Source organism: Ursus maritimus, unplaced genomic scaffold (genome assembly GCF_017311325.1).
Source record: "Ursus maritimus isolate PB19 unplaced genomic scaffold, ASM1731132v1 scaffold_5, whole genome shotgun sequence".
NCBI lineage: Eukaryota > Metazoa > Chordata > Mammalia > Carnivora > Ursidae > Ursus > Ursus maritimus.
Window position 1 is genome coordinate 36,823,105 of NW_024426663.1, and position 22,275 is coordinate 36,845,379.

The following is a 22,275-nucleotide window of genomic DNA, read 5'->3' on the forward strand; positions in this document are numbered from 1 at the left end:
CCAAGCAGCCCCTCTTTCCAGAAGGCTGGAAAACAATGTCTGAGGTAGCTAAAGTCAGCCCAGTGAGGAAGGCCTGAACTTGGACTTTCTTTAATCACTACCCCATCTTGCACTATGATAAGGGTAATTACAATCCTGCTTGAAGCTATTTCTGAGAAGAAATAGAGCCAAGGCTGATATCCTTAACCCAGCTCTCCCCACCGGACTGCCCTATATACAGCAGTGTTCCCTACTTGCCTGGGCTGGAAGGAAAAAAAGGGGGGGATTCCGTTCCACCTCACCTGCTTTATTAGGCCTTAATCACAAGGTCAGAGGATGGAGGTGTCGTCCTCCCATACCAAGACCAGAGGCGGGTGTTCCCAGTTCCCACTTCCAGCAGGCCCCGCCACAGAAACTGGCCCTTCCATCTGCCCCCAGGGCATGCCGTGGCACCTCTCCACATGGCTCCCCTATGACAACTAACGGAGTGGCTTCCTTTGTGAGAACAGCTTCCTGCTTCAACAGCCTCTCTCGTGGAAAGGGACTAGAAGCTGTTGGAGCTGGCCAAACCCTTGAAGCTGGCCTAAGTCAATGAAAACCGTCACACTGAGAGGCCGGGTGACCCACCGCAGAGGGGTGCTCAACTGATTCATGCTTGCCAGGAAATGCACTGGGCCATTCTGGGGCTGGGTTCTCAGCTATTTTTGGCAAGGATTGGTGGTATGCAAAAGGAACTTCCCCCCTTTTTTTTTTAAGCACAGGCCCAGCAAGAACTGAGCAATCAACTGCATTTCTTGTTCCCATCTCACCCTTCTGAGCACCTCTCTGCCTGCCGAATTACTGAAGCCACTAGAGCTGGATTCCATTTCTCCGCTCCAGGCACAGGATAAGCCCACCAAGCTGGTGGCCTCATTCTGGCGATGGCTCCCCGTGCCAGCTGCTTCCTGTTGGCAATGATGTTTTCTGCCAGCTGTAAAGCCATCACCTCCTTGGATCAGATGTGCACTGAGGTGAGTCTGAACTGTTTGTCTTTATCCAGATTAAACTGCCTGGAAATTTTGCGATTCAGCATGCAGTCCTATCTGAGCCTTGCCCTCCCAACATCCGCAGTCTTTAAAAGGGTGACACGGTGTGTAGCAGTTTTTCTTTAGAGTGAAGAAGGAGCCATAGAGCTCAGCCAGGGGGTGATCAGGGAGATTCTTCACTGGAAGAAGTGAGTGTTTTCCTCCTCTGCAAATAAGTCCCTCAAAATGATCCTAATTGGGACATAATGTACCAACAGGGTCTCAGGGCAAAGGGCAGCCCTCCAAATGGGCTTCCGGCATGGAGGTGCTGTTTGCCCAATATCCTAGCATACGGCCACTACCCCAAACAGTTGTTTGGTTTTCTGGAGATTAGTGAAGATGGCCTGTGCCAGGTTTTATAGCATATAAAGATCACTCTGAATGAGTCTGGCTCTCTCCTCGCATTGGACAGCCCTCCATCTGTTTTATTAACCCACAGGAGTAACATTGGAGAATAGAGCCAGATTGCATCTTCTGTTTTGGCCCATAACAATATTTACCAACTTGTGGGAAGTTCTTGGAGAGGGTGGTGAGAGAGAGAAAGGAGAAGGGCCGCAGTCTCTTGCCAACTTCTAAAATGCTCCACTGTTCCTCTCACAATTCTGGAGACCAGAAGTCTAAGATCAAGGTGTTGGCAGGGTCAGTTTCTTCTGAGACCTCTCTCATGGGCTTGTGGACAGTCATCTTCTCCCTGTGTCTCCACATCGTCTTCCCTCTGACATGTCTGTGTCCCGATTTAGTCTTCTCTTAAGGACACCAGTCATAGTGTATTAGGACCTATCTTAATGATTACATTTTTAACTAAATTACCTCTTTAAAGACTCTCTCTCCAAATAAAATCACATTCTGGGGTACTTGGGTTAAGACATATGAATTTGGGGGCAACACAAATCAGCCCCCAACAGAAAGGGTCAAGGAAGAGGTTTTCATCAACCCCAGAAGGTTACCTCCTCATCATTCAGGCTGGAAGGTCAATTATACACAGACATGTAGGGGGCATGATAAGAGGGTCAGAGTGGGGACACCACCTCCTCAGTGATCAGGTATGCCAACATCCTCAGGTCGGATAGTATCACAATTAAATTCCAGTTCACTGGGAAGCAAGCTATTTTAAATGCCCCTCTCTTAAGCCTACCAGTTCAATTCTTAAATCCCTGCATTGCTACAAAGCCCTCCAGAAGCCCACAAGGGAATCCTGGGAGATTCTGGAAAGCCCGTGGAAATACTGGACACTCTCGCATTCTATTGAGGACACTAGGTTCCAGAGTTACCAGTTTTTTTTTTTTTTTTTTTGCATTTGGCCCCACCATTGGCAGAAGAGAGGAAAGCACCAGGGCAAGCACCCTAGGCCTTGTGCTGCCTATTCCACAGCCTCCCTGCCTCCTCAGGTGGCAGAAGTGATGCTGAGGGTCCCAGGATCTCCAGTCCTGGCCCTATGCTGCAGCAAGAGCTTTCTCTTTTGGGTAAGTCAGGTGAAACTGAAACCTTTCAATTCAACAACCTACCGGCAACTCTCCCTCCAAAAGGACCGGTTTTCAATGCTTTGCAACCAATGCAATTAATGTTAGATCTATACTTTCATTTACATCCTCTACTGTGTATGAGTTCTTGGTAACAGGATTCGCAGGCTGTTTCCTGAGCTGTCACTCTGCGTGACTACTGGGAAGTTGCTACGGGATACAAAGATGAATGAGAGTTTGGTCCCAAGGTAAGGAACTTCTGGGCTGCTGGCAAGTGGAATAAAAGTGGGAGTGGTGAGAGAGGAAGCTTTGGGCTGAAGGGTTTGGCCTTTTTTGAAGTGCAGATCACCCCAACTTGCCCAGCCCTCTCCCTCACCTTCCTTTCCTCTTTTCTTCTCCTCTTTAGTTTAAGCAGAATTAACCACACACTGAATGTGTGCTCCTGTTGGCCCCCATTAGCTCATCAGGCCCTATCCTGAAGATAAGGCTTTTGTTTTGCTTTGTTTTGAGTTTAATAAACCTTTTATTGAAATAAAACATACATACAGAAGGTTTCCCAATCCTAAGTGGACAGTTTTCACCAAAGGGAGCACATCTGTGTGACCGGCACACAGATCAAGAAATGTTCTCCATTCTCTGAAGCCCCCTCGGGCCTCTTTCCAGTCACTAGCCCCCAGGGGCATGCAGTACTCTAATTTCTGTGACCAAAGAATGATTTTGCCTCTTTGTGAATTTTATATACAGGGCACTACATGGTATGTGTTCTTTTGTGTCTGGGTTCTTTTGTCCAGCATTAAATATATGACATTTACCAAAAATGCTGCATAGAGCAATCATTTGTTTATCTCATACTATATATTGTTTACTAGTGTATTGTGGTGTCCTCCTGTATTAGTGAACCACTATTTATTTATTCATTCTACTGTTAATGGCCATTTGCATTGTTTTCAATTTCTTGGCTATTATAAATGCTGCTGCTTTGGACATTCATATCTATGTCTCTAGAAAACAGATGTGCAAGTCTTGATTAGGTGTATGCCAGGGTGGGGGTGTAGTTGGTCATGTACGGTATACAGATATTTAATTTCAGTAGGTATTGCCAAAACGTTTTCCAAAGGGTTGGTACTCATTTATACTCATTGGCAATGTGTATGAGTTCTGATGGCTCTGTGAACTCACTGAGAGCCTCACCATTGTTTAAGAATGTTAACCGTTCTGACGGATGAGTAGTGGAACTAACTAGGATTTAATTTTTATTTTCCTGATGACTAAAGTGAATACATTTTCAACTTCATTGGCCATTTACATATCCTTATGTGTGTGTGTGTGTGTGTGAGAGAGAGAGAGAGAGAGAGAGAGAGGTGCTTTCTCAACTCTTTTGCCCATTTTCCCTTGGGTTATTGGTCTTTTTAAAACTAATTTGTAAGGGCTATTTATGTATTGTGGATACAAGTCCTTCATCTGATTGCACATATCCTCTCCCACTGTATGGCGTGCCTTTCCACTTTTAACTTCTGATGAACAGAAGTTATTAATTTTAGGGGCGCCTGTGTGGCTCAGTCATTAAGCATCTGCTTTCGGCTCAGGGTGTGATCCTGGGGTTCTGGGATCGAGCCCCACGTCAGGTTCTTCCGCTGGGAGCCTGCTTCTTCCTCTCCCACTCCCCCTGCTTGTGTTCCTTCTCTCGCTGGCTGTCTCTCTCTCTCTCTCAAATAAATAAATAAAATCTAAAAAAATAAAAAAGAAAAAGAAAAAAAAAAGAAAAAGAAAAAAGAAAAAAGTTATTAATTTTAATGTAGATTAATTTGTTATTGTTACTTTATTTTCAGTGTATTTCTGTCCTGTTTAAGAAATTTTTGCCTCCCCCAAGGCCATAAAGATATATCCTATGTTTTCTGGAAGTATGATTTGTATTTATTTCTGTTGCTAGGTTTCATATTTACATCTACAGTCCACCTTGATTTCTTTTTTTTCCTTTTTGGATATGATGTGAGGTGGGAGTCAAGATGAATTTTTTAGTAAACTTTTTATTTGAAAAATATTTCAAACCTAGACAATTTCTAAAAATATAATGACCATCCATAAACACTCCATGTGGAATCTTCCATTGTTATATTCTACATGTTCTGTGTGTGTGTGTGTGTGTGTGTGTGTGTGTGTATCATATGTAACAAAATATTAGAGCCATGACCAGGTGTTTGGAGGCTGACAAATGTGCAAAGCATAGCTGCATAAGTGTTCTGTGATTTGAATTCTGGTAACACTTTAGATGCCCTCTTGAATAATTACTTTGGAGTGTAGACATGCCTCTTCATTTCAGATGGGCTCATCTTGGCTATCCTGTCCCCTCAAAACTATGGTAGGAGGCAGTCCTTCATTTCTGGGTAGGGGTGGGGAGTGCTTAGTAGAGCTTCTTTTTAGGAGAACTCCAAGTTGACAAGTTCACAGATACAAAGGCTTCTGAAGAGCTGAGAACAATGACATGGTGTTGTGATGATCCAGTGAAGGAATTCCTCCTGTGAGTGTTCAACATATATTATCTCATGAATCCTCCGAGCTGGCCTGCAAACAAGGTCATCCCCCATCTATAACTGGGGAAAAAGAAGGCTCAGAGAACAGTTTGCTGGTTGAGAGCTGGCATTTGCCCCCAAGCAGTCTGACTCAAGACAAAGAGAAAATGAACTGCATATAATTGGAGTGCCCTTTGCCTGGAGGTGTCAGGTAGACCACTAAGTTTTAAGAGTGTGTCCTCCTGGGAACATTTTATTTTCAGAGAACTGTGACTCTGGGATTTGATGCAGTCACACTACTATCTCTGGATAGAGGAGTGAAAAATGGAGTGGGGGTCGGTGTTCAGCATCTCATACTCCACATGCATGGGGGAACTGGCTGCTGTGTGTGCCAAATGCAGATGAGACTTTGGAAAAGTGGGAATCAGCACCTGGTGAAATTCAAAGGGTTCAAAATTAGAAAATGATTTCAACACTTGAGAAGAGAAAATACAGTGGGATAGCAGGAAGTTTGAGATACAGTAGAAGGAAGCAAAATACGATCCTGATTGAAAAAATGCAAATGAATACCTGGGAGAAAAAGGGATCTCAAACACAGATGGAACACTCAGAGTCCTGCTTGGTGTAAAAGGCACAGCTCTGACAGGACGCTAGAGACGAAGTGGTTGGTGCAGGTCCCAGTGCACATGGGGTTCTGAGTAAATGCCCCATGACTGGGAAGAGGGTAGGCTTGCCAGCTGCATGAGTTCACAGCAACAAGGGACCCGTCTGCCATGGAACTGGCCAAAGTAGGAGAGTGAGAAGGTCATTTCAGAGAGTGACCTCACACTGAAGGCTAGAGAAGGAAAGCTGGTTCCATAGGAAGTGGCCATGTAGAATGCAGAGGAACCGCAGGGGCTGCATGAGCAGGGGTGGGTGTCTGCCTGCAGAAGCAAGTGAGCACGAGCCCCGGCAGCCAGCCCCACCCTGGGCAAAAGGGCAGTGGCCACGCTCTATTCCCTTCTGCCTCCTGTCCCTTCCTTGTCTCTTGCATTGTCGTTCCACGGTCCCAGAATCCTGCGCTCTGCTAATCACACTCTCACAAACTTTTGAGATGGATCCTCACAGTGAGAAAGACACAACTTCATTCATGTAGTATTTCTACCAAAAATGTGTAACCTGAATCAAATCATGAGGAAAGATAGGACCCCAAGTGAGGGACATTCTGTAAAACATGAGGCCGCATTTGGTTTTAAAAAAAATCTATTATCTGTATCTATATCTATATCTATAGATATCTCAATGCCATGAGAGACAATGAAAGGCTAAGGAATTTTCTCAGACCAAAGGAGTCTGAGTCATGAAAACTAAATGCAACGTGTGAACTTGGATTAGAAAAACAAAATTACTGGGGCACCTCAAGTCATGATCCTAGTGTCCTGGGATCGAGCCCCACATCAGGTGCCTTGCTCCTCTGGGAGTCTGTTTCTCATTCTCCTTCCCGCTCATGTTCTTTTGCTATCTCTGTCTCTCTCTCTCAAATAAATAAAAACTTAAAAAAAAAAAAAAAAAAAGAAAAAATTACTATAGAGGACAGTATCAGAACAACTGCCAAAATGTGAATATGAATTGTATATTGGACAGTAATATCAATGTTCAATATTCTGAATTTGGTAATGGCACTGTAGTTATAGAAGAGATGTCCTTGTTCTCAGGAAATTTAGGGGTAAAGGGACACGATGTCTGCAATTTACTATCAACAAAAAAGAGAATGAGCATTGTGTGTGTGTGTGTGTGTGTGTGTGTGTGTGTGTGTGTGTGTACTCCTTGCCTTAAAAATACAATAGACTGGGGCACCTGGCTGGCTCAGTTGGTAGAGCATGCGACTCTTGATCTCGGGGTTGTGAGTTTGAGACCCACACTGGGTACAGAGATTACTTAAAAATAAAATCTTAAAAAAAAATACAATAGACTGCAAACAATTTAATGCTGTTTGAGTGATTCCAGAGCACGGGGAGTTTTGTGTCACCATCCATAATAGTAATTGTGATTGTACAGGAGTGTGACTGTGAAAGCCATGTGTGTGTGTGTCTGTGTAGCTTAGGACATTCTCCGAAATGTGCTTATTTTTAAATTCTCTTATAAGCACAATTCTTGTCATTTGCCTCTTTCTTCCAGGAATCAAGGGCAGAGAGTTCATTGCAGTTTATACCAAACTAGAGATTAATGTATGACACAGGCTCATGGGGTTTCCCAATACTCTGTGGTAGTGTTACCCACTGGTTCTCTGTTTTTCACTGGGTTGAAACTGAGCTTTTTCATTTATCTGCCTTTGAATTGGTAGAAGCTCCCTCAGGCCACTGGCTCGGTAGAGCTCCTGCTGGATCTTCAACTTTCTGAATTACATTAATGCAGTAAAGTGCTTAGTAAAGCACAGAAGAGGACTAATTTAGGTGTCACGGGCACTAATATATTCAAGAGAAGGAGGGAATTGCCAGCATGGCGCCTTTTGCTGAAGGAACAGAATTAGAGCAGATGAATCGAGGAAACGTCCCTTTCTCCAAGTGTATGTGACATCAGCTGCGCCAGTGGAGAACAGAAAAGGGAAATGTCTTCTCAAAGCTACTCCAAACCTTAGCAGCTACTGGGGCAGCTAGTGGGTCTAGCAACATGTGTTTTTCCCACTAGTCACCTAATCTCAATTTAAATGCAAAGTGTGCATTTCAAGGACATTAGGTGGCTCTGTGGCAGTGCCTAGAGGACTCTAGGTCTCTCAAACGGGTCTGAAGAATGAATTGCAAGGAAATAAAAATAACAGCATTTTCATCAGTGACACTCATAATACTATCACAGTGCGGAAGAAAACTGGTGATTTCCTGTAGATGAGCCTGCTTACTGCACCTACAGAAACGAGCACCGCTACGCAGAAGCCAGAATCAAGCAAAAAGCACTTCAACGGCAGTGATGGCCATGCTTCACAGTGAAGGAGGGTGTGCTCAGTTTCTGTTTCCAGCTAAGCAGGAACTATTTGCAACTCAGTTTGAGGACAGCTGCTGAGCTAGAATCTGCTGGGGCAGGTCTTGCCCAGACCAGGACAGTCTTGATGGGGCCTCTGGTAGGGCCACTGTGTGGGGACAGCAAAGGCAGCTGAAAGGGTGGATGAAATCACGCGCAGTCTGACGTCATGTGAGATATGGCCCCCAGGTGCACTTTGCTGCAAATCATTTCTTTCTTTCCTGGGAGCCTCCTCATGCAAGATATACCCCATCAGACCTTCATCCTACCCCACACCCCTTCATCCTAAGGCATCATCCAGATAAATCATGGCCAACGCCTTCCCATTTTTACCCAGTTGGTCCAAGATTTGCGAGGCAAGGCATCTAACAAGCAGCAAGTAGCAGACTTCTAAATACTCGCCTCCCGTGGGGCAGAGGATGAGGCCATCCTCTGAGCTTACGTGCACGGCTGCGTCTACCAGCAGCCTGTGGTTCCAGAGATCCAAACTGAGTCGTGCTTCAAAGTTGCAAGGCCTCACGACCTACAGTCTGTGCCACACTGCTGGTTTGTTCAAATGCTGTATTACGAAAATTTCTTTTCTTTTTTTGGGTGTAGTGTTCAATGATTCATTAGTTGCATATAAAACCTAGTGCTCATCACATCACCTGCCCTCCTTAAATATTAAGAAAATTTCTAACAGAAGTACTTAGTTACAGGGAACCTCCATGAATATATATCTACATTCAACGATCATCAATATTTTGCCTACTGATTTCACCTCACCACTCCTCCCCTCCTTTCTGCCCTGGGCATTTTAAAGGAAATCCCCAAGAAGTCATTTTATCCAGAAATACTCCCAAAGGCTTCTCAAAAGAGTAAGAGCATTGCTCTTATAATTAATAAAATTCACAATTCCTTAACATCTTTTAATAACCCATCGTCAGTTTCCTGATAGTCTATAACATGTCTTTTCCTAATGCTTTTTTTGAATCCGAATCAAAACAAAGTTTACTCTATTATTATTTGGTTTTATCTCTTAAAGAACTTTGTCTCTTTTGACAGGAGCAATCTCCTCTTGTCCCATACCCCTCTCTCTCTACTTCCCTAACACCATTCACAAGCCTATAAAACAAAGATGTGGTGTATACACACACACACACACACACACACACACACACACACACACACACACGTATACATACAATGGAATATTGTGCAGTCATCAAAAATGAAATCTTGCCATTTGCAACGATATGGATAGAACTAGAGGGTATTATGCTAAGCGAAATAAGTCAATCAGAGAAAGATAATTATCATATGATCTCACTGATATGTGAAATTTGAGAAACAAGGCAGAGGATCATAGGGAAAGAGAAGAAAAAATGAAACGGGACTAAACCAGAGAGGGAGACACACCATAAGAGACTCTTGATCTCAGGAAATAAACTGAGGGTTGCTGGAGTGGAGGGGAGTGGGAGGGATGGGGAGGCTGGGTGATGGACACTGGGGAGGGTATGTGCTATGGTGAGCGCTGTGAATTGTGTAAGACTGATGAATCACAGACCTGTACCCCTAAAACAAATAATACATTATATGTTAATTAAAAAAAAAAAACAACAGTAATTCTATAGAATGCCCCACCTTCTGCATCTGGCTGAGTGCTACCTTGTGGCGCTGTTTAGCTTTAATCCCTCATATCATCTGTAGACTATAAGTTAAGTCTGAAGTCTTAAATGCAAATTTAATTCTCGGGGGCGGGAGAGCAGGATGGGGAGAGGCACGAATACCTCATAAGTGGTACTGTCTCACATCAGAAAGTATGTAATGTAGGATTGTCTTGTTTTAGTGATCCTAATGCAGAGTTGTTTGTTTTCAAACTGAAATAAAACATTTCCATGCATCCAAAATCAAAACTATGAAACAAAGTATCACCAGAGAAGTCTTCTTTCCTCCCCTGCTCCTCTATCTGGTTCCTTTCTTCCCCTTCAAGGCAATGAGCTTTGGGCTTTTTTCCATTGTTTCTTTTTGCAAATATAAGAAATACACAAACCTTTCTTACAGAAAAGGTAGCATACAATATGCAATGTACTACGTACCATATACTGCACATGCTCTATGTACATTCTGCACCTGGCTTTTTACACCATACAGTGTACCTGGCTATCACTCCATATCAGCATGTGGAGATCGTATTCATTCTGTTTTCGTCTGCAGAAGGTTCCGTCTTGTGAATGCGCTGTATTTCTTTCAACAAGTCCTATATTGATGAATAATCTGGTTATTGCCCATCTTTTTGGTATTACAAAAATTACTAAAGTAAATAATCTTCCGCAGGAGTCACCTTATGTCTTTGCAGGTGTATACTTGGTAAAGATTGCTAGAAGTGGGATTGCTGCTCAAAGGATAAAATACCTGTAATTTTGCTAGTCAATCAAATTACCAACTCTGATATGAGTTTACATTGTTTTTCTCATCAGAAAGAAGCCAACAACACATATAACTGTGAAAATTTAGGTCTCACGGAAGTTCCTGACACTCTACCAAACACAACAGAATTTTTGGAATTTGGCTTTAATTTCTTGCCTACAATTGAAAATACAACTTTTAGCAGACTCGTAGATCTTATCTTTCTGGATTTAACCAGGTATGTATCTGAGTTCCTTATCTGTAGTTGATGTTTTACTTATGTAATAACACAACTTGCATTCAAATTGTTTCCAGAATCTTCTTTTGGGAGCACAGGGACACTCTGTGTATCCTGCATGCTTATCTTTCCCATGAAATGTTTTTATGCAGGTGAAATGTAATATTTAAAAAACCCAGTCAGTGGAGAGAAAAGTGGATTATTTTCAAACTAGATTGCATCAGCAGTGTTAAGAAGTTCTAAGGAATACTGATAAAAAAAAAAAAAAAACTGAAAACAAATCTTGTATTAAATCAGATGCCATAGTTCATTCTTGGGTGACAACATTTTAAGAAAAATTTACAGGAGAAACACAGAAGCTACTAACTTTTTTCCCCCCTATAAGTTGGGAAAAAGAGCTCCATTATTTAACTTTAGAAGCAGAATCAGGATTCCAAATGCTGAACCAGTGTCTGTGAACCAGTGGGCAGAAGTATCACAAGGAAATAATGGAATAAACCAGAAGGGAAAGGCAGTGTGTGTGCCTGTGCGTGCATGTGTGTGTGTGTGTGTGTGTGCGTGTGCTTGTGTGTGCAAGACGGGAAAGGGCTTTGCATGTGGATGGGTCTGCATCCCTTGCAGCAGCTCTATTTCTCTGGTGGTTCAGCTTGAGTGTCTGCGGAGTGGCAGAGCATTCGCATCTGTAAGACCACTTCATCTTTATAATCACCCCTGGGAGGTAGGCATGCTGAATATTTTCGTCCAGCTCATGTTCAATGAGGAAATGCAGGCTCAAGGAGATTTTGTGACTTTGCTCAGGGTCACAGAGTAAGGAAACTGGGACTCTGCTCTCCTGACTCCCAGTCCAGAGCCCCCCAGATGACCCCAGGCCACCTCCACGGCCAAGATTCCACGGGCTGCCTGCCAACACTTCACTGAGACAAAGTCTTGCCCTTTCAGACAGGGACGGAGATCATTCTACTATCTACTCATGGTGCCCCCAGGACATTTACTTTCCCTCTGCTTTACCATTTCTCATTTTTAGATGAAATGAGCTTGACCACATTTTTAAGGAAAGCATGGGGCCAGGATAGCTTTTCCAGCTAGAGGAGTCTAGGTTTCCTTTTCTGTTATTTTCAAACGGTGACACAAATATCACTTCATAATTTCTTTTTTAAATAATTTTTTATTATGTTAGTCACCATACAGTACATCCTTAGTTTTTGATGTAACGTTCCATTCATTATTTGCGTATAACACCCAGTGCCCCATGCAATACGTGCCCTCCTTACTACCCATCACCGGCCTATCCCAGGCCCCCACCCCCTGCCCTCTGGGAAACACTTCATACTTTCTAAACTCCCTCTCCTTAGCTCCCCCAGCCCCTGCCTCTTACCTGGCCACCAGTCAGACAGTATTTTTATTACTTTAAAGAGTCACAGTTTCTTTAGCTTTACCAACATGTTTTCCGTTTTCTTTGCTCATTCTTCCACCTCGTTTTTCAGACTTTCTCTTGGAATAATTTTCTTTTTTTTCTGAAGTACGTACTTAACAATTTCTTTAGTGAAAGTCTGTTAGCAGTAAACTCCCTCGGATTTTGTTTTTCCAAAAACGTCTTTATTTCGATCTGATTCTCGAAAGACGGTGTTTCCTGACATGATTCCAAGTTGCTGGTTATTTATCTTTCTCAGCCCTCTGATGCTGCTGTTCCATTCTTCCCTTGTTGCTGCTAGATAATCACCTGTCTACGTAATCACTGCTCACACACAGGAAATCTTTCCTCTCTGGGTGTTTCCGGTGGCTTCTCTTTGTCTTTGGCTCTCTGTAATATCACAGTACTGCACTGTGTAGATCGCTGGGCTCCTGGAATCCTCAAACGGTGTCTTTCATCAATTCTAAAATATTCTAGCCATTATTTGTTTGAAACTTGGCTTGCTCCCATTCACTCTTTCATCTCCTCTGGATCTCTGATTCAATTTATATCGCAGCTTCCCATCCATCCTTCAAAGATGTCAGTATGTACTTCTTGTTTTCTACCATTTGGTGTTTTGGACTATATTCTAGGTAATTTTCTCACATCTACTTTTAGTCCATTAGTATCCTTTTCCGCTGTGTCTAATCTCTTGTATAAACTGTCCTTGGTTTTTCGATTTCATTAACTTCCTATTTCAGTAAATTTCAATGACTTCATTTTACAAATATATCACATGAGTTTTAATACATTTTTCCTTCATCATATTATTGGTTCACACTGTTTCCTTTAAACATATCAAACACATGTTTGATAGGAATATATTTATTATATATTCTGATAATATATATCAGGTATATCACATATTCTTTTATAAATCATATATATTACCAGATATACCTCATAATTCTGGCATCTGCTGTTTGTTTTAACCTGATTCTATAAAACTTTTTTTAAAGGTTTATTTATTTACTTAAGAGAGAGAGTATGAGCGGGAGGGGCAGAGAGCAAGAGAGAGAGAACCTCAAGCAGACTCATGCTGAGCGCAGAGCCCAATGCGGGGCTCTATGCCATGACCCTGAGATTACAACCTGAGTTGTAACCAAGAGTCTGACCCTTAACTGACTGCGCCCCCCAGGTGCCCCTGTAGAACATTTTTTTAACTGACTTTGACTAATTAATTCCCTTATGTGTTCAGCAAAATGTTACTTTTAGATCATTCAGAGTTTGAAACTTGATGTAAATATTTGTTTAAAAAATACTTTCCTGGAACTAGACAATGGCATTATGGCTATAGAAAATAAGCTTCTATTTTCTTGGAGATGCATAATGAAATACGTACAGGATATCTAGGAGCTGATTTAAAATAATTCAGGAGGGAGAGGTGGAAACAGAAGAAGCAAAGAAGTATATATGGCAAATTCTTGAGAACTGTTGCAACTGTGTGATAGATATATGACAGCTCATTGTACTATAACCTTTACGTTTATGTAAATTTCAAAGTTTTCCATATTAAAAATTAATTAAGTAGGTACATTATTCCTGAAGAAATTTCCATTGACTTCTGCCAATTACCTAAGTCACTATCATTCTGGAGCCACTTGGAACTCAATTTTCCAGCATCAGTTTAGGCCACAGTCCTCATGAGTGTAAGCTTATGGTTAGAGAATCTCAGAGGAGACATCTCTCATTATTGCTGTGTTCCATCTAGAGCTATGGCCAAGAAAAACACATACCCTCAAGGTCACCCTCTACAAACTTTTTTTTTAAGGTCTTCCACTGAACGGATGGATCGCTTTTGAGGGTCTTGGTGGTTTGCAGGTTTTGATAGGACCTCCTACCCTGCTTGGACCCCAACCTTTGTCTTCTGCCTTTGTGCATGTGGCTTATTACACCTCGAGCTCTAGGCCACCAAGGACTGGCAGACACTGGCAGATAGAACAAAGCTAGCTCCAGGGCTCACTTGCTCCCAGGGAGTTCAGCTTCTTTTTCTAAGGGAATTGGAATTCTAAGGAATTCCCTTATTGATCTCCAGGGGAGTTATGTGTGTTTGTGTGTGTGTGTGCGTGCATGCATAACCCAGTATTTTCAGGTGCAACACCAGGATGAAAACTCTAGTGTTCCATATATCTATGGAGCATTTTCATATGTATCATTTGACTAACAGCCGTTCCACAAAGTCCTCATCATTTCTATACTTTATAGATACAACAAAAGAGGTTGAGATAAGTTGTTAATTTCCCAGAATAACAGATACATATATTACGTATTATATGTTCTATACTATACATTATATATAAAATACCGCATTTTACTTAAAATAGTAAATAGTTGGATTTTGCCTACAATCAAATCACTGTTCCCTAGATTCTAAACACAAACCTCTGAGAGTTCAAAGGGGCAAGATATCTGGAAAAAAGTCTACATCAGAATTTTCAGAACTGAGGCTAGCCATTAATTCAACAGATCATCTGTTGGTACTGAAGACAGTTTTTTACGTTTTATTTCAAGTAACAACGTATACTGTTTTTACGAAACACAGAAGATGGCCTTGTTAATATAGGTTGTGACAGAGTTTTTCTTTTTTTCAGTTAATTACTATTAAATCTATTACCTTTCCAAGGTGCCAGATCAACTGGGTACATGAAGACAGTTTTCAAAACCATCATCAATTGAACACAATTGTGTTGACTGGAAATCCCCTGATATTCATGGCAGAAACATCTCTTAATGGGCCCAAGTCGCTGAAGCATCTTTTCTTAACCCAAACAGGAATATCCAATCTCGAGTTTATCCCAGTGCACAATCTGGAAAACTTGGAAAGCTTGCACCTTGGAAGCAATCATATTTCCTCCATTAAGTTCCCAGAAAACTTCCCAATCCAGAATCTGAAAGTTCTGGATTTCCAGAACAATGCTATCCACTACCTGTCTAGTGAAGACATACAAGCTCTGGAGCAGACCACCAACCTGAGCCTTAATTTCAATGGCAATGACATCAAAGGCATTGAGCCTGGAGCTTTCCGTTCAAAAATCTTCCAGAGTTTGAAATTTGGAGGGACTCTTAACTTGTCTGTTGTATTAAAAGGTCTACAGAACTCTACTACTCAGTCTCTCTGGCTGGGGTCATATGACGACACCAATGACCAAGACCTGACTTCAGCCATGTTTGACGGACTTTGTGAAATATCTGTTGAAAGCATCAATCTACAGAAGCACTCCATCTCTGATATCTCCCCTGCCACATTCCGGTGCTTCACTCAACTCCAGGAATTGGATCTGACAGCAAATCACTTAAATGAGTTACCCTCTGGGATTGAGGGGATGAAGACTCTCAAGAAATTAGTTCTCAATGTAAATAGTTTTGACCAATTGTGTCAAGTCAATGCTGCCAGTTTTCCATCCCTTACAGACCTCTCTATCAAAGGCAACATGAGGAAACTTGATCTCGGTGCTGGGTGTTTGGAAAAACTAGAAAATCTTCAGAAACTTGATTTAAGCCACAGTGATATAGAGGCTTCTGACTGCTGCAATCTTCAGCTCAAAAACCTGTCCCACTTACGATACCTAAACCTGAGCTACAACGAGCCTCTTGGTCTCCAGAGCCAGGCATTCAAAGAATGTCCTCAGCTAGAAGGTCTAGATTTGGCATTTACCCACTTGCAAGTTAAGGGTTCACAAAGTCCTTTCCAAAACCTCCATCTCCTACAGGTTCTGAATCTCTCTCACTGTCTCCTGGACACTGAGAATCAGCACTTTCTAACAGGCCTGGTGGATCTCCGCCATCTCAATTTACAGGGGAATCACTTTCAAGATGGGAGTATCTCAAAGACCAACCTACTTCAGACCTTGAGCAGCTTGGAGATTCTTATTTTATCCTCCTGTGGTCTCCTCTCTATAGACAAGCAAGCATTCCAGAACCTTAGGAAAATGAGTCATGTTGACTTAAGCTACAACAGCCTGACAGGCAATAGCATGGATGCTCTTAGTCATCTTCAGGGAATCTACCTCAATATGGCCGCCAATAACATCCGCATCGTCCCATCTCATCTCCTCCCCACCTTGTCCCAGCAGAGCACCATTAATTTAAGTCACAATCCGCTGGACTGCACTTGTTCGAATATTCATTTTATAACATGGTACCAAGAAAACCTGCAGAAATTTGAGGGCTCGGAGAACACTGAGTGTGCAAACCCCCCATCTTTAAAGGGAGTTAAGCTGTCCGATGTCAAACTATCTTGTGGGATTACGGCCATGGGCATTTTCTTTCTTGTAGTATTTTTATTTTTGGTTGCCATCCTGCTCATTTTTTCAGTTAAATTCCTTCTGAGGTGGAAATACCAGCACATTTAATGCTGAAGGTTTCTAGAGATGGCGAGTAAATGTGTTTAGCGAAAATGCCCCAAGTAAAGGAACTGTTGTCTGTTCCTTTTTGGTCTGTCAGACTTTTCAGATTGGCCCCTACAGCTGTGCAGGGATTTGCTGTGCTTTTCTGAGTCCTAGAGCTAAGGAACCTTCCTGGAACTTAAACTGACTAAGGGCCCAACAACAGCTGTGAGAGACCCAAAGCCATTTCTTCACATGGAAGGTCGCTGGAGGACCAGTGGCAGGGAAAGGCCAGGAGAAGAATGCACTAGGAGGCCATCTCCCTTCCGCTTGTGGACACCCCTGGAAGCAGCTCCTAGCCTGACCCTAAAAGGAAATCAACTCCTCCAACTAGGCAGCGCTGACAGCCCCAGCCCAAGCTCCATCTCCCACAGCTTGGACATTGTGCTTGGCTCTGAGTCCTCAGTAAGGTAGTCATTTGAAAAACTTGTTGAGGATAAAGTCTCAAAGCTTATTTTAAATGAAAAAGGGAACACACAGTGAATTTAAAAGAAGAGGCTGAGAAATGAGAAATGAATCTTGACATCAAATCGACTTTGCTAATCTCCTTAATCCTTAGGTCTCTAAGGCCTCTACAAAGATGCTAAGGTGTAAATAGCTACCAAAAAAAAAAAAAAAAAAAAAAAAAAAAAAAAAGCAAGCAACCCCACCAGCTCCCCACCCCCAAGGTCTAGGAGTTTTGCTACATTGGCCACCCTCTCTTCAGAACCCTGGAAGCGACTTCTACGTATCTGGTGTGCTTGCTCTTACGTTACAAATCCTACCTTATGCATGGGCTGTGGTCCAAATGCTCTTCTCATTTGGATGTCTGGTCCTTAGAAGCTTCTTTCCCACAGGAACTATGAAATAAACGGTGGCTTGGTTCCCAGGCTAGCTCTCAATAGTCTGTTCACCTGGGACAGCAATCGAGACGGCACATTTACATTGACAGTGGAGGAAAGCGCAGCAGTATGCTAGCTAGCCAGAACACAATCAGTGGGCTTCCTGCATTTCCAGTGTGGCCAGGGGCATCAGCAGTGGGCATGCCAGTGCAAAAGAGAGGACAAGACCATTGGATGGAGAGAGAGAGAGAGGACAGGCAAGGGGAAAGTGTTACGACTTAGGCCTTACAAGGCGCAAAGGGTCAGACTCATTTAGGGCTTGGTCTCCTGCAGTCTCACTGGCAGACAAGAGCTGGGACCTCTTGGACTCAGGTGTTGTGTTTATATGGCCTTGAGTTCTATACCTAATTTTAGGCTAGAGGTGGTAACTTAGAGTTATGAAAATCTGATTGGCTATCAAAATAAAATTAATTTTCATAACCAATCAGAATTTATTAGCCCTTCAGATGAGGGCATAAGAGTGGGACATATGAACAGAATGGAAACTTGGGGACCAAGCTCTCTTTACCTCTGCATCCCCGAGAACAGCAAGAAAGACAGGAAATAGTGAAGAAATGCCATAAACCTCTCCCTCAAACGCTCTGCTAGCCTTAGGGGGATTGTTTTGTGTAGTACTGGATGGGAGGCCAAATTTTCTCAGAAGTTCTTGGTAAAGAACACAAGGTGGGGGCTAAGGTAAAGAGAGAGAGTTACTTGCCTTGGGTGCAAAATTTAAGCAGAAGCCAAAAAATTCAGTAAGCAAGACAAAACTATTTAATGCAGTATTTTAAAAACTAATCAAAGAAATACATGGTAAATAAAATATCAACATTTAAAAAAATAGGATCCATAATAATAGTCCCATGCTGAACCATATTAGAGCCTGAGGCAAAGGGAGAATCAGTAATACTGAGCCTGCCTTTGTTTAAAATTTTGATATTTTATTCATGGTTGATATTTTGCATCAGTTTTTTTGTTTGTTTGTTTAATGTTGCATTAAAATATCTTCATTACTGAGTTCTTTGGTGCCCCCTTAAATTTAGCACCCAGGGTGGGTGTCTCACTGGCCTCACCCTTTCCCACCCTGAGGAATGCTAAGAAGTAGGGATTCCCAGCTAACTCCTAGGCCACAGTTCACCCAGGGCCTCTTAGCAGGCATGTGATCTCAGTTTTACTCGGAAGTGTCTATCCCTTTCCCCTTACTTTCTGGAAGCAGGTCAAAGTGTGCAAGAACTTACACCTTGCTCCTCACCCTCAGGTAACTTCCAACTCCTGGGCTCGAAGGCCTCCTTCCATCAAAGCCAAGAGAGGTGGCACAGATGAATGGGTAACTTATCCCCCTGAGCGCTAGACGGCCTGGACCTCGGGAGCGAGGGCAGGCTGAGCCCCGCTCTGCTAATGAAATGAAAGAACACATAATTAGCGGCTTTAATTACCTTGAATATCAGTGTTTGGGAAAACAGGTGCCTGAAAGGGAAGTTTTCCTCAGCTTTCCTGAGGGAGCATTGGAGATGCAGTTGTTTAAACATGTGTGTGGAAGGAGAAAGTAAGGGCTAGAAATATGAGGAGATTGAGCCTCCTCATCTCATCTACCTTTCTTCCTTCCCTGGGCCTAGGATGGTGGGGCACCATTCTGAGAAGGCTAGGTCGAGCCACTGCTGGGCTGGTATTGGCCTTGAGTCAATGGCAGTGACCAAGGCCTTTTCTCACAGAGTCCTGGGCTCAGGACAGACCTGACGCAGAAGCAGGCCTGGCTGCCCTGCCCAGGCTCTGTCGGTGTGCAGAGCAGGGGCTCTTCCACGCAACTTCCTCACTGCTGCTACAGGAAAGTCCCCTCGTTCTAGGCACCTGGAGGCAACGTTAGCAGACCCTCCCAAGCCAAGAGAGCACCCCTGCCAAATACAGCACCCCATGTGGCCCACTCTTGTACCAGAGCCATTCACCTTTGAGAAGTCAGGGGGGATGGGAGCAGGACACACAGTTAATGTGTTTCATTGATTGTGTTCATCTGCTTGAAGTAAATTAGATGATCAGCTCTGGAAAGTCTGGGAGATATTCCTGGTAGTGACCATGAAGATGCAAACACCATGCTCACTGTTTCCTCTCTCCCTCCCCTCTCTCTTTCTCTTTGCTTTTTCTTTCTTTGCTGTTTATTCCCTTCCTTCCTCTTCTCCTTCCCTCTCTGCACTTCCTTCCTTCCTTGCTGGTTTCATGCTTTCCTTTCTCCCTTCATCCATATCATAAAGTATGGAAGTCCACACTCTATGAATCCAGTCTGAGACATATCCGAGCCACTGAGTTCCCTGTGCATTCTAGCAAATTCAGGCTCTTACCTGACTTCAGGATTTAAGCTGTGGATAGGAAATGCTAACTGCTGACTTACCACTCCATAGCCACACTGTCCTCCGCAGTAGTTCATGTGTAAAAACAAAAACACAAGTATTCTCTTTAGGAGATCCACAAGGCAGATTACATCACATGAAAGATGGTGGGGTCCTAAGGCCCAGCAAGACGTAATTGCCCATCTTGCTTTCATTTATCAGGCACGCGCCCCTTCCATGTCATGCAACTTGCAATTCTGTAACTGCGCGCTGATCTAAGGCTTTGTGACAGCTCCTCTGTTTTAAGCAACAGTAAATTCACCCTGGAAAGTCAGAAAGGGAGCTTTTTTGATAGCTGCTGTCAATTTTATTGCTTTATCCTGGTTACTAGGATAGAATCTGTAGACATGGTGTGTTTATTGGTTTTATGTATCGCATGTTGTTACTGCTCTGACAAGCTACCCCTATAAAAATGTGTTATTATTGCATGTTATAGCTCAGTGAGCTGACCCTGCATTTCACAGGGTACTGAAGCAAATCGCATTGAAGTCCATAAAAGCTGACTGGCCGCCATCACGGAGGACTCTGCGTGAGCTGCGAATCCCGCAATCGGGTGGCAAATTATACCTTTCCCCGGAGCCAGCAGCCATCATTGCTAACCCAACACAGCACAGACCCAAACACAGGCATTACCTGTAAAATTTCCAGAGAGGAAGCTGTCATATCATTCCTACTCGTCCAATTCCCCAATAAGTGTCATTTGCAATTTTGAAGTTTACAAATGTATGAGATAAATGGCTTTTAAATGTTTCTGTATAAGTTGCAAGAGGGGCAGCTGACACTATTTTCTGCCCTGAATGCTAAAGAAAAAGTTAACTTGAGTTACAGCAAGAAAGAATGTGATTAGTTTTAAGCAAGTCACAACTGGGGATCCTGGGTGTTTAACTAGAACCAGTTGCCTAGAACATTAAGAGTTAGAACGTTTACTAGGGGGAGGGGGAGGCTAGCTTGAAGGCTGCAGAAGAATGGGCCAGCCATGTATGGCTCCCAGATACCGGTTTATCACCAGAATCATCTGGGGGATTCATTACCAAACAGATTCCTCTGCCCCACCCCTGGATATTGGAATTCTGTTAGACTGGGTTTGGCTCTAGACTCTAAGCCAAATGATTTCATGCAAAATATCTTTCCCTAATCTTATCAATCAATAGCTGAGTCATATGTTAGTCTCCATGAGTCAAATGACTTGAAAGCTGCTCCATATTCTCTAAAAGGAAATTTTGTAGCAAAATGAGAATAAGGGGCTAAGGAGCCTTCAAATCCAAGGGTGAGACATCCTGGGGTGTAAAGCCTCTTCGTCTCTTGCTACAACTGCCAGGCCACAAGACTCTGCTGCTAAACTCCCATGCTCCCCCTCCTACCCTCCACCCACACACTCATTCCATCCCATCTACTTATATGAAATCATTTGTTGAATAATGCTGGTCTTCAGAAAGGAAAGAACTATTCTACAGATTTTTTTTAAAAAAGCCATTATTGTTCATGAAAAATTAAATACTGACCTTCATCGAACTCTCATCCCCCCAAACCGAGATATTCTCTAAGCATCTGACTGTTCAAGACAAGGTGTTAGATCCCACAAAGGTAAGCAGAGGACAGGTGGCCACCAGAGTATCCATCCATCTCTTCCTTCTCCCTGCATGTTCATTCGTGGGCTTCCTCAACAGCTTGGGTCTCCCTTTTTTGCTTTCTCTTATCTTTGGAAACAACCTAAATATTCAATAATAGATAAATGACTTAATAAATTAGATGATGTGAACAAATTGGGAGATGTTCTATATTCTTGGGTGGGATAGGAACATTGGAAACCTGTTGGCATTACTAGGAATTAGAGAAATACAACTTAAAATGAGATAAAGGTTTGTATCTATTAGTCTGGCAAAAAGAAAGATCTGAATAATAGCATAGGTGGGGTATGGGGTTATAGGAACTGTGTGCATGGCTTATGGATGTAGACGGGTGAAGCCAATTCAAGAACCTGTGACAGCAATTAGTTAAGTTAAATATGTGACCCACAAATTCCGTGAGGGTGTATTTCCCAAGAAAATCTCACATTTCCACAACAATATTTAGTGCGGCATTATTTATGGAGGGGGACGTTCAAAGCAGTTTGAGTGTTCCCCACTAGGAAAATGGAAAGACACCCACCATGGGTATTATACGGTCATCAGAAGCAGTGGGTTAGATATAGCTATAGCAATGTATTTGAATCTTAAACATATGGTGTTGGAGGAGGTCACCAAGAGGACATGACTACTGGTTGACCCATGAGCTGGATCTGCGCCACCAGAGGCTCCTCACCCTCTCCCCTGTTCTTAGAATGTACGCTCCACCCACGATTCCCACAATGGGAGCTGGTTTCAAGGAAAGTCTTGAGAGAGCCACGTTCTGTTGATCTGGATAGGACACGTAACGGAATCCCGTTAAGACCTGTATATAAACTTTTAAGATTCTGGCACGTGGGGGCAGAGATCTACTCGTCTGTGGGCACCCAAGACAAGCCTCATACATAAGTTTTCTTGCTTATTAAACCTGCCACCTACCAATCTGGACCGGTCTATCTCTT

At 42.9% G+C, this 22,275-nt stretch overlaps 1 protein-coding gene across 4 annotated transcripts; it reads left to right on the plus strand.

Moving 5' to 3' along the window:
- Positions 1-715: 715 nt before the first annotated feature.
- On the plus strand, positions 716-17,337 carry CD180 (CD180 molecule). 4 transcript variants are annotated; one of them, XM_040622215.1, is made up of 4 exons: positions 716-989; positions 2,360-2,506; positions 10,467-10,633; positions 14,707-17,337. In XM_040622215.1, the coding sequence occupies exons 1-4, from the start codon at positions 900-902 to the stop codon at positions 16,433-16,435; spliced, it is 2,133 nt and encodes a 710-aa protein (XP_040478149.1). In that variant the 5' UTR covers positions 716-899; the 3' UTR covers positions 16,436-17,337. The 4 variants fall into 4 exon arrangements, with proteins under 4 accessions (XP_040478149.1, XP_008689564.1, XP_040478151.1 ...); XM_040622217.1 differs by lacking the exon at positions 2,360-2,506 and adding an exon at positions 2,649-2,751 and having other exon boundaries at positions 719-989; XM_008691342.2 differs by lacking the exon at positions 2,360-2,506 and having other exon boundaries at positions 717-989.
- Positions 17,338-22,275: the final 4,938 nt, after the last annotated feature.